General features: G+C 42.4%; 1 protein-coding gene across 6 annotated transcripts in view; it reads right to left on the reverse strand.

Moving 5' to 3' along the window:
- FOXN3 (forkhead box N3) overlaps positions 1 to 14,079 on the reverse strand; it is a 211,789-nt gene that overhangs the window by 74,005 nt on the left and 123,705 nt on the right. For 4 of the 6 annotated variants that reach the window (XM_050898294.1, XM_050898293.1, XM_050898296.1 and 1 more), the window contains exon 4: positions 5,489 to 5,575. The exons of the other annotated variants lie outside the window; for them this stretch is intronic. In XM_050898294.1, the coding sequence (XP_050754251.1) occupies positions 5,489 to 5,575 (87 nt within the window). The remainder of the gene's footprint in view (positions 1 to 5,488; positions 5,576 to 14,079) is intronic. 6 annotated transcript variants of the gene reach the window in all.

Genomic DNA, 14,079 nt, shown 5'->3' on the forward strand with positions numbered 1-14,079 from the left:
TTTGCAGGGCTTTGCTGAAGTTTAGCTATGCCTGGTTCTCTTTCTGTTCCCAAACTTTTGCACGTGAAGTCTCAGATGGTATTAATTATTAAAACATTTCAAGTTGAGAAATGACAGAGTTAAACTATTTCTCACTTTCAAGTGTTCAAAAGCTGCTTCCTCCCTGTTCCACATTAAGAAACCATTTGAAGAAGTTCATTCTTCTAAAGACCATCTATAATAAGAAAACATTTGGTCCATCCCAGGTGTTTTTTCAAACAAATTGTTTCTTCAGTGTAGTCTGTAGGCTACTGGAGAAGAGTGGCTGGTTCTCCTATAGAAGTAACAGCATATTCTGTATTTAGGCAAAATAAAAATGCAAAATCTGGCTTTAGAATTTCCTTTTGTAATCAATACATGCTGTAAGATTAATATTCATGCAACTAGCATTATTGATGGCAGAGTTTGTCCCCGAACTTATCAACTAAACACACTGACTAAAGTAATATTTAATTTCTAATAAATCCCCACACAGCTACTAGAAGAAAAGCAGTAACTAGTGCAAAGAAACTTGTGGCCTAATACATTTTTGTTATGCACAGGTTTGGACTGACTTAACTCCCAGCAGCAGATGAGCACAGGGCACTGTGGGGTTGGGGGGGAGATGAACTTGGATCAATTGTAAAGAGCTGAGATTTCAAATGAACATCTTGAAAGAACATGAATTAGTATAGTTTATGGATAAGATGACATGTGAAATATCGACAGTTAACTGCCAAGGACCATTGGTTTGATTTGCAGAAAATACTATTGTTTCAAGCACACCCTCTGCCAACAAGATATCCAGGCTGCAACAGTATTTGTAGCAAATGCATAAACCATTGCATAAATGCATAATTGGTTTATGCAAATGCATAAACCAAATGTGCAAGTTCACACCCGTCCAGTGCAGGATCCACCTCTCTCTGAAGCACAGTCATTGTCACTGCAGCATCCATGCAGCACCACAGGGAGCAAATGAAGTATTCACACGCTGGCTGAAAACCAGCAGCTGAGAGAAGTGACGACTAACAGTGTTTAACCTGTGAGCATCTGCTTGTGTGAAATGAGACGCCTGGAACTAGGAGCCACCCCTGATCAAACCCAACCTTTCCTGGGGATTCACTATCGATTTTTAACGACAAGTGGGACTCGATTTCCGCTCAAGGCAAGCAATGAACTGTTTTTCCTCTGATGACACAACCAGTAGGAAACTTCATGATGCTGCAGGGCCCTGGGCACAGGAAGCCGCCTGACCGAGGGCTAGCAGGGATTCTTCTGAGGGAAGGCTTTTCCACAGGAAAACGTTGCTTTGCTGAAATCTAAAACATTCCACGGGAATGTGTTGATCTGGACACCACTTGTGCTGGAAACCAGGCCGACGTGAAGGCTGGCTGGCCAGCCAGCGAGTGTTCATGGCAGCCGGCCAGCCCAACCAGGAGCTCCCAGGGCATACAGAAGCAATAACGCGTGTAAGCCCCTCCAATTAATTATTTCTACCAAAACGTATGCCATGCATTTATAAAAATCTTTAAAAGGTCCATAGGCTTCAAGAGACTTAAAAAAGGAAATATAAATCCTTTGTCTTCTGGAATTCACATTAGAGCAAGGAGACTGCAGTTCTTAAAGCCAAGCGCTAAAAAAAAGCCAGGGTATGAATTCTCTCTCACAGTTGCAGTATTTCACAACTATGCCAAAAACTCTCACAGGCCTCTTTGTCAGAGAGGCCTGATTAATAGATTTTAAAAACCCAAACAACTAAAAATTCAAAACAAATTCAATTATGTGGGACTACACACCACAATTAATGGATGATGAAAACACAGAAGAAAGGTAATAAACATAGGCCAATGACTGTGTTACCAAATATGTCCAGAGGGTGATGGTAAGCAGAACACAGAAAGAGCGGAAACCAAACAAGCAAGCCAACAACCCCCCCGAACACACACTTCAAAGGCCCCTGAAGCTGAGAGCTATTAGCCCGAAGAAGGAAGGCTCAGGCAGGGAAGATGCTCCATACACACCTCTGCTCACCACGGCCAAGAGGCAGTGGGCTCAGCTGCTGGGGCACAGCTGGTGCCAAACCACACCCTGGCTCTCAGGAAAGCTTGGAGTACAGGGCAAGAGAGCTTAGTAAGGGGTAGAAAGATGAACCACGTCAGTTGTAAGCTAACAAGCTGTTGCAATATACCCAACACAGAGCCTGCAGGAAGCGAACAGCTGCTACACCACAAACAGGCTGCAGTGACACAGAGGATCCCCTCTCTAGCCCTTACCAGTGGCAAAAATGATGGGCACAAGCAAAGATGATTGACTGAAGCACCTCTACATCCAGCTCAGCCCACGGATTTTGCAAAAAGGTGTGGCAGAAAGAAATACAACTCTTCCCCTCCTGACAAGCACAGTAAGTTCCCAGTAATGCAGAACAAGTGGATGGGAGAGCACCCAATTCACTGTGATCACCACCCTTTGCCCCGGGATCGACAGCAGTTACCAGGACAGCAATATAATTGAAAATTCCCAAGAGCAGAAGCTGCAGCTGCCAGATGAAGGGAACGAAGGCATCACTGTACCCTCGCTGTAAGTACTCCATTACGAACCATCCACAGTGCAAAATACTTCACTGCAAGTCTCACCTACACCTCTGACAAATAGTGAACTCAAGGAAATGTCAAGGACACCAAACCTAGAAACAACAAACCATTTTGTCAAAGAGTGACCCATGGAGCATCTTGCAGGTATAGAAACCCACCTCCGAAAGTTCCTGAAAAGCAACTAAACCACAATTATTCTTATGTTCAAGTTGCTGAGATAACAATAGCTGTAGGTGCCTTTATCTGGCTGGAGCCCGTGAAACCCTGTACCTGGTGGCAGCAGGGAATGATGCTCTTGACAAGTACATTTAGCTCCCGATGCAAGCTGGACTCAGACTGCTACCACGAGGCATATAAATGGATGTCCAACTAAGCTGGAAGATAGTAATTTTTACCACTCCTTGAGAAGTAAATTTAGGATAGGGCAGTAACTGAGAAAAAAGCCTAAGAGGTATATTTTTGTGGGAATACAGCATCCCTTGATGCTGGAAGATGAATAGTACTTCCTTACGGCAGTCACCCTGTGTAAGGCATGAGAAATATTCATGACTATGGCAACAAGCAGCCTTCTTGGCTCCCACGCCGCACAAATGCGGTCTGCAGAGTGGCTGTCGGATGGCATGGGAGGAGGTCACTCGGTCCAAACCACACCACCACGAGCTTGCAGAGTGAACATGGAAGAGACAGCATCTCATTCTGGTTAAGGACTACTGTAATGCTTGTCAGCTCTTCTCTGCTTGCACTGGAGAGCTCAGATCCTTCTATTGCCACATCAGCTCCGTTTTCTACGCTCAACTTTAATGCCATTACTGGATGGGGGCTAACAAGACTACTGCACTGCAAAGTGGGGTTAATGTACACCTGGGTACATAACCATAGTTGTATTAAAGAATTTATCACTCCCATTATAAATTTTGAGCAATACAGAAGCATTTAGATGCTGCCGCACCTCTAACACATGCGTTTTGTTAACAAGGAAAAAAAAAATTATAATCCCTGCCAGCAGCTTGCTGGCAGCTAATATCACAATTAGCAATCACCTAGCAACAGGCAAGCAAGCTTCCTCTCCAATCAAAGGAAAAAAACCTCTACTAACCTGGGCTAATGACAATACATAAAAAAATATCTGGAAGGTATGTGTTAAGGTATTTCCTGATTTTAATGAAAATTGATTACTTTAGAGATTTTAAATATATAAATCCATTACTCCGTTTTCTCAAATTTTCCATAACTGACAAAACATTATTCTTAAAGAGATTTATGAATTCACAATACTAATTTTTAATTTATGAAGGCTGATCTAATATTCTGGTAATGCTTCTCTTTCCTCTGCAATTCACTCTTTTATTGTCTCTTGGTATTTCTCACTTACTGTGACATGTGGGATCGAGACTTTAACTCCTAGATGGAGTCCTTCCTGGTTTCTCCAGGGCATCTAACACATTCTCGAGTGAATAATAAAATTTTGATCTCTTGCGCACTCTAAATGAGTTTTCTATATGACACAACTGCCAGAGGGATTACATGTAAATTTTTATTAAAGACAAAAGAAAAGTTGCTCAGGAAAGTTATTCTCGAACGAAACACCTGAAAATAAAATGTAATGTTACTTTTTGAAGGATGAAGTAGAAAGTTGGCCAAATCTTTATGTTCTCCAAATAGCCAAAGTCATTCTCCTGCCACAGTCTCCACTTAAAGTAATTAAGCAAGATAACAGAGAGAAAGAGGGAAAGAAAAAAAAAGTTAGCATTAAAAAAGCTTCTCAAATTTCCAGAATTAGAGATAAAAAGGGTAATTCCTAATTTCAAGAAAAACATGGTCATGTGTCTTCTGGAGCCCATCAACGACTCTGCGGTGGTGCTCAAAAGACCCCTCTCACTGCTGACGTGATATATGAAGCCTTCTTGTTCCCTTGGTGAGACTCTGTAGCCTTCAGCCAGAATTTTTGTCTTTGCCAAGAGCTGAATATATATTTATAGACAACAACAAAGGATTTGTTCTTTAAATAAATAAAAACATCATAATTCCTAGAGAGTAGTTGTTTTAAGAGAGATGGCTATTTGAGGTATGCCAGCCATAGTGCAAAATGCAAATTTCTCACTAATCTGTGTTTAAACATTTTAACACATTTATTGTGAACACATTATAATTCTAGGCTGCATACTAAAATATGAAAAAGTCCAGATATATTTGAAAATTCATGGTGAGACAACTGTCCCATGCTACTTTTAATTAAAAAAGATTTGTCTCCGTTGGGAATTGGGAGACGCCAGCTATCAGCCCCCAGTTCTAATTCTGCCTCTACCACTGAATCACACAGTGACTTCAGGCAAGTCACTTCATCCTTTCCATCTCAGTTTTACTTTTCTTCTTTTGTGTTAAAACCAGAAATAAGTTCTTACCAACATAGTCTACATATCTCTGGGAGGAATACAGAATTGTTAAGTAACAACACAATAGGTGAGGGAATAGTCTTTTGAAGTGCATGTAGTTAAAGAAGAAACAACACAGCTCACTTCTAGAGCATGCGTTGTTATTTGTTCCTGCTTGCCTTATTTTGAAGTAAGGAAAAACACTGCAGGTTACTTCACGTGCTGTAGTGCTGTGTTTCTCCTTATTTCACAACTGCTATTAAATGGTTCCTAGACTATCTATCATTGGATGAAAAAATGGTGGTTGTCAGGCTGGGGAAACTTCAGAGTTATCTAAACTCGCTCATGTGCTACAGAGCGTGCCTGTGCCAGCTCATGCAGGCACCGCAGATCAGTCCCCTGAAGCCCAGATGAACAGAAGATCCCGTTTACGGACAGCCATTGGCCTCTGAGACCACAGAGGACCGTGGCCTCTTTTGGGCCGTAGCAGCATCGAACACTGACCTGGCCAGTGAGGAGAAGTTTGATTCTCTTCTATTCCACAAAATCAGAAATGGAGCACTCCAGTTTTCTGATGATAGCCTTCGTTTGCTGCAAAACAAGTGACGAGGAAGAAAAGAGGTTCGTTTCTGTTTTGGTTTTACTTGATTAGAATTGCACTGGAAGGAAAAAAAGTCTTTAATTTCAGAGTCCAGAAAATAAATGAGTCATAGCAATTGCCTATATCTAGGCTCACCTTCATTTTCAACTTGATGTAAAGAGTCTGCTCTGATAGTTAATGCTACAGCACAGACAAGGCTCTAGAGAACTTCCACGCCGACCACCTGAGCAACCGAACCACAGTGAAACCGCAGAGCTGCTACCCAGGCACAACACTATAAGGCTCTACTAAAAGAAGCATTTCTCCCAAATTGAAACTGATTAAATTTTTAAAAAGCCCAAGGTCACCCAATTGACTTCTGTTACTCTAGTCCTGAATTCTCCGGTTATTATTTTTGCAGAACTTCAAACAGCTTTGCTGGCAGACCTGCCTGGATTTCATAAATACTTTCTACATGAGGCTCCCACTTACATTTCTAACCACGGCTTAACCATGGCCTGTCAGTCAATTGGACTTGAGATTAACGATACATACATCTCTGTTAGAATGGCTTGTCACCCATCAGTGCGAATACATCGCTTGTTAATTTTAAAGACACCAATGTACCTTGAACATGCACAAAGTTATAAACATGTGCATACGCAAAATGGCAAATGTGATCTCCAATGAAACAGAAATAGATGGGAAAAAGGAAGAGGAGGCCTTTAAGTCCCCCCCCAAATGCTTCATGTTGGTTGCTGCAATTCTTGTTTATCCGGTATGGTGCGATTCCCCATTTCACCAATTTAAGTACTAAGGAAACTCAAAACTAAGCATGACCCGCAGCCTGCTGCCAGTATGAACCCCCCCTTCACCACTTGCTCAAAGCCAAGGCGCTTACCAGCTGAAATTTTCCATACTTGGTCTTTCTCATTAATCTTGAATGAATGTGGTTCAGATGATTCAGAACTAATCTGGCTTCTGGAATTACAGCAGCAGAGGACAAAACGAATGTTTAACCTCTCCCCTGGAACATTTAACCTCTCCCAGATGCTGAGGGTATTTTTCCCCGGGAAGCTTAATGTGCTTATAGGCTCCTCAGCACTGCTGCAGAAGAGCGTGCAGAGATCTGCAGTCACTGGGCCATATACCAAAGTGTTTGATGCACATGTCAAAGTTACGTAAAAGCAGAATACATGACAATAATAAAACAGAATTCAAGTACTCGTGTATTTGGAAAGCTCCAATTACACTTTTTGATTATCTCAATTCTACCTCTTCATGCATATCTACTACACGAGTCCTGCATTCAGCGGTCACACTCTTATCCCCCAGAAGATCAGTGCCTGAGGATCATACTGCACAGCGTGCAAGGTGCTCAAAAGATGAATGATAGACAGTTGTCCTGGTTTTGGCTGGGATAGAGTTAATTTTCTTCTTAGCAGCTGGTACAGTGCTGTGCTTTGGATTTAGTGTGAGAATAATGTTGATAACACTCTGATGTTTTAGTTGTTGCTACGTAGCGCTTATCCTAAGTTAAGGATTTTTCAGTTTCCTATGCTCTGCCAACGAGGTGCACAAGAAGCTGGGAGGGAGCATAGCCAGGGCAGCTGACCTGAACTGGCCAAAGGGATATTCCATACCATAGACCATCATGCTCAGTATATAAACTGGAGGGAGTTGGTCGGGGGGGCGGATCGCTGCTCGGGCATCGGTCAGCGGGTGGTGAGCAACTGCATTGTGCATCACTTCTGTTTTCTTGGGGTTTATTTCTCTCTCTTTTTGTTATATTCCTTTTCATTACCATTATTATTATTATTATTATATTTTATTTCAACCCATGAGTTTTACTTTTTTTTGATTCTCTCCCCCATCCCACCAGAGGGGGGAGGAGCGAGCAAGCAGCTGGGTGGTGCTTAGTTGCTGGCTGGGTTAAACCGTGACAACAGTTTGTGGGTGCTTCCATCACCAATGCAAAAGTTTAATGCATAACTATCAAGTTATCCTTGGAGATACATTTTTAGAAATAAAATGCTAAGTCATAAAAAATTTAGCATAAAAATTTGTCAGTTTTCACTCATTCACATTCCTGTGATAACTCAGTTTGAAGTGCTCAGAGCTGTATTGTAGTGATGGGGGAGGGACAGACCAACACACACATGAAACTACAGCACCTAACACTGGGCTGAAACAGTCTGGGTCTACAGACGTAACAGAAGAGGGAAGAGAATATAGTATGTTTTGTATTCAGAAGCATTGTAGAGACATCACCTAGATCAATCCTCCCACCCACAGAGCTACAGAGATACCATTTCTATTCACAGAAAGGAAAACATACACACAGAGATAACAACGTACCTCCAAAAGACTCAGTGAACTGTGGCAGACCAGGACCACCCCCGGATGCCCCACCTCTCAGCACCAGGCTCCTGCTGACAACCCACACTGCTATCGTATTAGGGCTCCTCGTCAGTGACTGACATTAGTTGCACCTACAAAAGTTCAGCATTTCTTCTAAACAGATCCCAAATGCCACAGATGGGATGCACAGGTAATTAAAAGCAGAATTATAATACTCCACTACAGTAAATTTAAAGCAAACAGCACCAGTTTGACTAAATTCTATCCTATCAGCCCAATCCAGTCAGGAGAAGATGGGAATTTTCCATTTATCCAGAAAAGTCTTCAACTCAACAAAGCCTCAAATTCAAGGGGCAGAGCAGATGAGACCTCACAGGTATTTACACTGCAGAAGTCTCTTCCCTCATTACAGCCTCTGCCAAAATGAAGAAGCCCCACTGAACTGTGGTTGGGAACTGTACATGATCTGTCCTTCTCTGGTCTCCAGAACAAGAGCACTCCTAGCTGTTTTTACAGTAGCAATAACCACAGCACCCAACTCCCAGTATCTTCTACTTAACATTTTCAAAGCAGAGCTATGAAATAATGAATTTCACACGTTCTGCAAATCTAACTGTAAACAAATACTCAGAGGACTTCATTTTGATTCATTTTTAAATTATCTTTAGCCACTTTCATCTTAGCAGACAAATAAACCTCCCACCTGTAATGGGAAATAAAATTCAGTGTGCATCTTTATCCCTAATCCTTAGCTCTCCGAACCACTGTTTGGTCTGTTGAGAATACTAACATTGTACTTAATAATATTGTAATAATTCTCTCAAGTTACAATATTACCTGCATGAATGAAGGAACTCACTAAGCAAAAGAAAAGCTGACCTTCACATAATTTATAGCAAGAAGTCACCCTTCTACCTTTAAGCCAGCAATTCCTCATATGACTGGTGAAGTTGTATCTCTACCAAGAAGGAGACTACTCTTCCAGAAACTGTCTTACAGCATTATTTCAACAAATCTCGGTTTCCCTGGTGGAATCTGTGATCTGGTCTATGTTTCCCTCTGTTTGCTGCTTCTCCTCAGCTGTTTGTGCAGCAATTGGATGCAACTCAGTAAGACAGGGGTTAAACACTCCGCTCTTCACTTTGGGATTTGCAGCAGAAAGCAGAGGTATAGAAATAAAGGCTGTATGAAGAAAGGTGAAGGTGGGCAGGCAATTGCTTTTGTGATGAGACACTGGTTTCTACATCTCTGCTTTATCCGCTGCGACTTCATGTGGGGAAGGTTGAAAAAAATCATTAAGAACATGAAAAAAAAAAGTCAAAAAGTTGCAAATATCTGAATTTACTGTTTCCGCATGGTATATGTAAACACCAGTTTGGTAACAACCTAGTGCCAAAACAGAGAAGCCTAGAGAGGGTCTAGGCCATTCACTCTCTCTTGATAAAGCTCAAGAAAGTTAAAGAATAAAACCAAATATGACAATTCAGCAATCCTCTGTGCCCCTCGCTGAACAGCTCTGGTTTAACACCCAGTGGAGGAGACCACAAGCTCTCTCCTCGACAAACCAAGAGGTTCTGGGAGGTCCATCTACTGGTGGGCAACCCCCAAAACGGAGGTATTTCACTAACGAAGAGCACGATCTTTGCGGGCACCGAAAAGAGCTGCTAAGGATGGGCATGGTTATCTGTCAGATACTGTGTAATTCTCCTTCCAGTTGAATCAGTATCTGCCATGCGGTTGCAAAAAATCCTCATTAGTATTAACTAGCAAAAATATGTTCATGAGTGTATGTGCGCTCTCACTCTCTCTATAATTAACCCCTGGAGTAAAGCTGTTCCTTGGATCACCTCAAACATAGAAAATCAATGAGTTAGATTACAGGAAACAATTAATTATGGTTCACTGGTGTTTAGAAAGAGACACTGACACCCTGACATCCAGACAGCATTTGAGCCCTCTAAAGCAGCAAATCACAGAAAGTAACAAACTATGCTTTTCAAACATCAGATGACCTCAAGCTTGCTCATTCTAGTGAAATGATACTAATCACTCATAAAATGAACGGGACATAACCTTTTAAACATTAAAGAGGCAATTAATTTATAGCGCATCCGTTTACTACAACCAATTAAGCAGAAATACTTTCTTCACGTGTTAATGTAACTTCTGACAAATAATGGGGAGGAAAAATGGAACAAACGACTTCACCAAACTACTCCAGTTAATTTTCACGTTGGTGGTTTCATTGATAGTCAAGTCTCTTTTTTCAATGTCACGTACGGTGCATCACTGAATTTTCCAGCCAACACACAAAGGACTGAAAGTAAATATGCATAAATTGGAAAGAAGTAAGCCTATCCATTTGCAGCACTGAACCATCCAGATAGCTGCCTCTGCTAGGTGCAGCAAATACCACCTGCGGTTCTCAGTTCAACTGGAACATGCTCTACCAACGACTCCTTTTTAGAAATCCCTGCACCTAAATTTCAGATCACAGAGAAACATGACTTGAAGTAAAGCAGGACTTGGATGCCATCAGCAGAAATTGCTGTCATCTCATTGCACTCTTTACCGTTTTCAAACCATTTTTCTGTCCTACTCCTAAGAGGACTTGCCATTCTGTTGTCATTGCCAACCCCTGCTTACACCGTCTCCTCCTCCACATTAGCTCTGCTGAATCCTTTTTGGGTTTTATTATTGTCTTTATTCTACTTCAGAAAGTTCGTGGCTGTTTTGTAGAGCCTTTAGCATCTCAGCATGGGACAGCTTCACAACTAAAGCCTTATTAAAGCCATTTACACAAGTCCCATAGACAGGATGAGAGCTTGTGTTTCTTCACCAATTTGTGTGGAAACTGCTGATGGGTTTGTCTCTTGGTCTCTCTCCCCCTCTCTTCTTGGAGGGACTCTAGAATAGGTTGTGAAGGTTAGAAAGCAGCAAGTCAGATTCACTAGATTTTATGAGAGCAGTATAATGGAATAAGAATCAAAATGGACAAAAATGTAGCATTTAACAAGTGCTTTGGATGGGAATTAAAACACTTGTTTATAAACAAGTCCAAAGAGAACAACTCAACTCCAAGAAGAGTATGCAGAATGTCCTATTTTAATGGTTTTGTCTAGAGAAAAAGGGTCCCCTCCATTAAAAGAGAGGTTTTTCTCAAACAGTATATTCCCCATACAACCCAATCTTGCCCATTACTCAGGCTACACTAGTGGCAAGATGATGCCTGTTAACCTCTCAGTGCCACACCGAAGACAGCTTTAAGCATTTGCCTATGAAAGCACGTTTAACAAGAGCTCGTGTGAAATGCAGCAGTAAGGGAAATCAAGAGCATGGCAGAACTCACTACTCCTTCATGCTGAGAAACTCCCCTAAACATGTAGGCATAGCGAACTGAAAGCAAGGCTTTCAAGCCTGCCTACGTAGGTGTTTCACACTGAGAAGTTCCACTGAAAAAGAAAAGGAAAGAAAGAAAAAAAAAGCTGGTAACAGATACATTCATGATCCCTCCACACCTTTTGAGTCTAAGCCACCCCAAGAGAAACAGCTTCCCTCTTGGGAAGGGCAGAAAGAGTCACCATTTCATGCAGTCTTGCATTAACAGACTAAACCAAAACATTTCCTATTAAATCCACAACGTCTGTAATTCTCTTCGTTAATCTCCCTTCTGTAATTCTCCTTCTGGAGGGAGAGGGAAGACCTCTCTTTCTGCTGTCTCCAAGTAAGCTCCAGTCTTCAGCCCCAGACACTTAGGCTTACTGTTACATGAGTGTGTATCATGGTCTCTTCAATAGGACAGCAAGGCTTAGTGCCCGCTTCCCTCCCGGAGGAAGAGAAGGACATACACAACTATGGCACTGACAGGAGATGGTGCTTTTAATTGAAGTAGGAACTGCCTGATTTGCATCTCTGAGAACACCAACAAACAAAAACCTGCACTGAAACTCATCTGTAGGATGGGTGGTGAAAGGGTGACTCCAGTGCCAATCTCATAGTAACCACCAGGAAAAAAGTTTCCCCAAAGAAAAAAGGGAGTTCAATCTGCCTCCTTTCCTTGGCTCCCCTTTTAAAGAATACAAATAAGCTTCCTGAAAAACAACAGGCCTTTTGATGAGGCAATAGCTTTCCTCCGTGTTTTTGTTTGTTTGTTGAAAATACTTTGATTTCACAGGAAGCACTAACAAATGCAACCAGGGATCAACTTAGTTAAAGAACCTTAAAAAGCAACAGGACGCACATCTCCTACTTCAGCCACTAAACTGGATTGTCTCACTGGCTCGAGCAAAACTGCTGAATTATTTCCCTAACAAAAGAAAGGCGCTTTTAGGTCCTATAATCTCATTTCAAATCCTTTTACCCACTCCCTACTCTTTTTGGCCTTGAAATTGCAATCCTCTTTCAGGACTAATCTCGGGACTAATTGGTGCCAGCACTCCAGTTTCTCTTGCCGTTTCTTCTCCCTCCCTCTCGCATTGTTCAGGTGCTGAAAAGGATGGTGGGCCAGGGTTCAGTGCCCCTATAATGAGTCTGTTCCTACAGAGTAACTGTTAATAATTAGCAGGAAGCATTTTGTCTTTAAATTGCACAGCATGAGCAGCAAGAGCCAAAGAATTGCTTCACTGTTGCTCAAGGAGCTCCACAAGTTTGCGGGCAATCTGCAGGCCAGGCACGCAGAGGGCTGGGCAGCGTGCAGGGCACCGTGCCCGGGCCGAGCCGTGCCAGCCGGGCACGCAGGGCGGCACAGGCAGCGCCGGCGTTTTCCGGCGCTCCGCTGGCAGCGGGGAGGAGGAGGGAAGCGAGGGAGCGCCCTGCACACCTCACCTCCGGCACTGTGGCAACGCCGCCACCGAGGAATGCGTCGACGTGACAGGACTGAGTCGGTGTGGTGAAAGGACAGCCTTTGTTTAAGAAATATTCCAGAATACAATTCCCTGAAGAATAACGAGCAAAGAGGAGATTTAAGAAAGCCTGCTACTTTTCAGCTAATGACTGTATTTGCAGGTAGTGCCAAAAAGGAACAATGACTTCTCTTACCGAGGGACTATCAGTGTTGACCATTTCCCAGCCAGACTTGGAAGCAAAATTAGTTTTTCTGTAATTGGAAACTTCAATCTAGCAAGTGCATTAAAACAAAACCACAAAAAAAAGCTATTTCCAACGGATGTTCGTTTCCAGCAAACCTAAGGCTAACCTTGAGCTTTGATTCAGGCAAAATACGCCAAAAGCTTCAAAAGTTTTTCAAGCTGGTAGGACTGCATCACCAAGAGTCCACATAAAGTTTTGACACTCAGATATTGTACAGTGTCTTCTACTGTCTTGAAGCTGAAGGACAACATAAGAAATTCCATCTGATGTGATATACTTTGCTTCCATCGTACCTCCAAGGAGCGGTCTGGAGTTTAAACGCAATTGCGTCTACATCCACACCCTCATTCACTAGTGCACGCCTTTAGGCATCTGCAAGCAGGTATGCTATGAAGAATACGTTAGCATTAAAAAAGGAAAAAGATACAACTCGCCTCACTCTCCTGAAAGATCAACTCTTCTTGTGGAGCATCAATAAGAGACAGGCTGTCGGGTGCCGAGACTCCTGCAGAAGCCAGCACACAAGACACAAGGTCTCACTAGATTTAGGTAATCTACCGCTAGTGCAAAGAGGCAACACTACATGTTTCTGTGTAAAAAGGCATACTCTCTGGCACGCCTAGCCAGCATCCGACTATCACTGCAGAAAAAAGCACAGTCTGTTACTGCAAGTACCCTCTAGAAATGGTGTGGGTACACAACAGCCACACAGTAAGAACTTATTTATCTCCAGTCATAGAAATTGATAGCAGATTTGAACACAGAGCTGAAATTACTGATGATTTTTCTTCATTTGCACCATAGCTTGAGATCAGGCAGTGTCTTGGTAGCTTTTGAATTAAGATGGGTAGTAAGTATGCTTAGCTCTGTGCATATTACTGTCCCCTGAATGTTAGGCTCCCCCACCACACTAAAGCCACCCACGGCATGACACCTCGCTGAGGGAATGGTGTTACAGAAGATCAGCTGGAACAAGTGCATTTAAATTCTCCATCTCTTAAAAACGCAGTTTGTAAACCTTGTGCTCAGGATCCATCACTTATTTCTGTTTGCCTTTGCATCAGAA

The sequence above is a fragment of the Gymnogyps californianus genome, chromosome 5 (assembly GCF_018139145.2).
Source record: "Gymnogyps californianus isolate 813 chromosome 5, ASM1813914v2, whole genome shotgun sequence".
NCBI classification, from domain to species: Eukaryota; Metazoa; Chordata; class Aves; order Accipitriformes; family Cathartidae; genus Gymnogyps; species Gymnogyps californianus.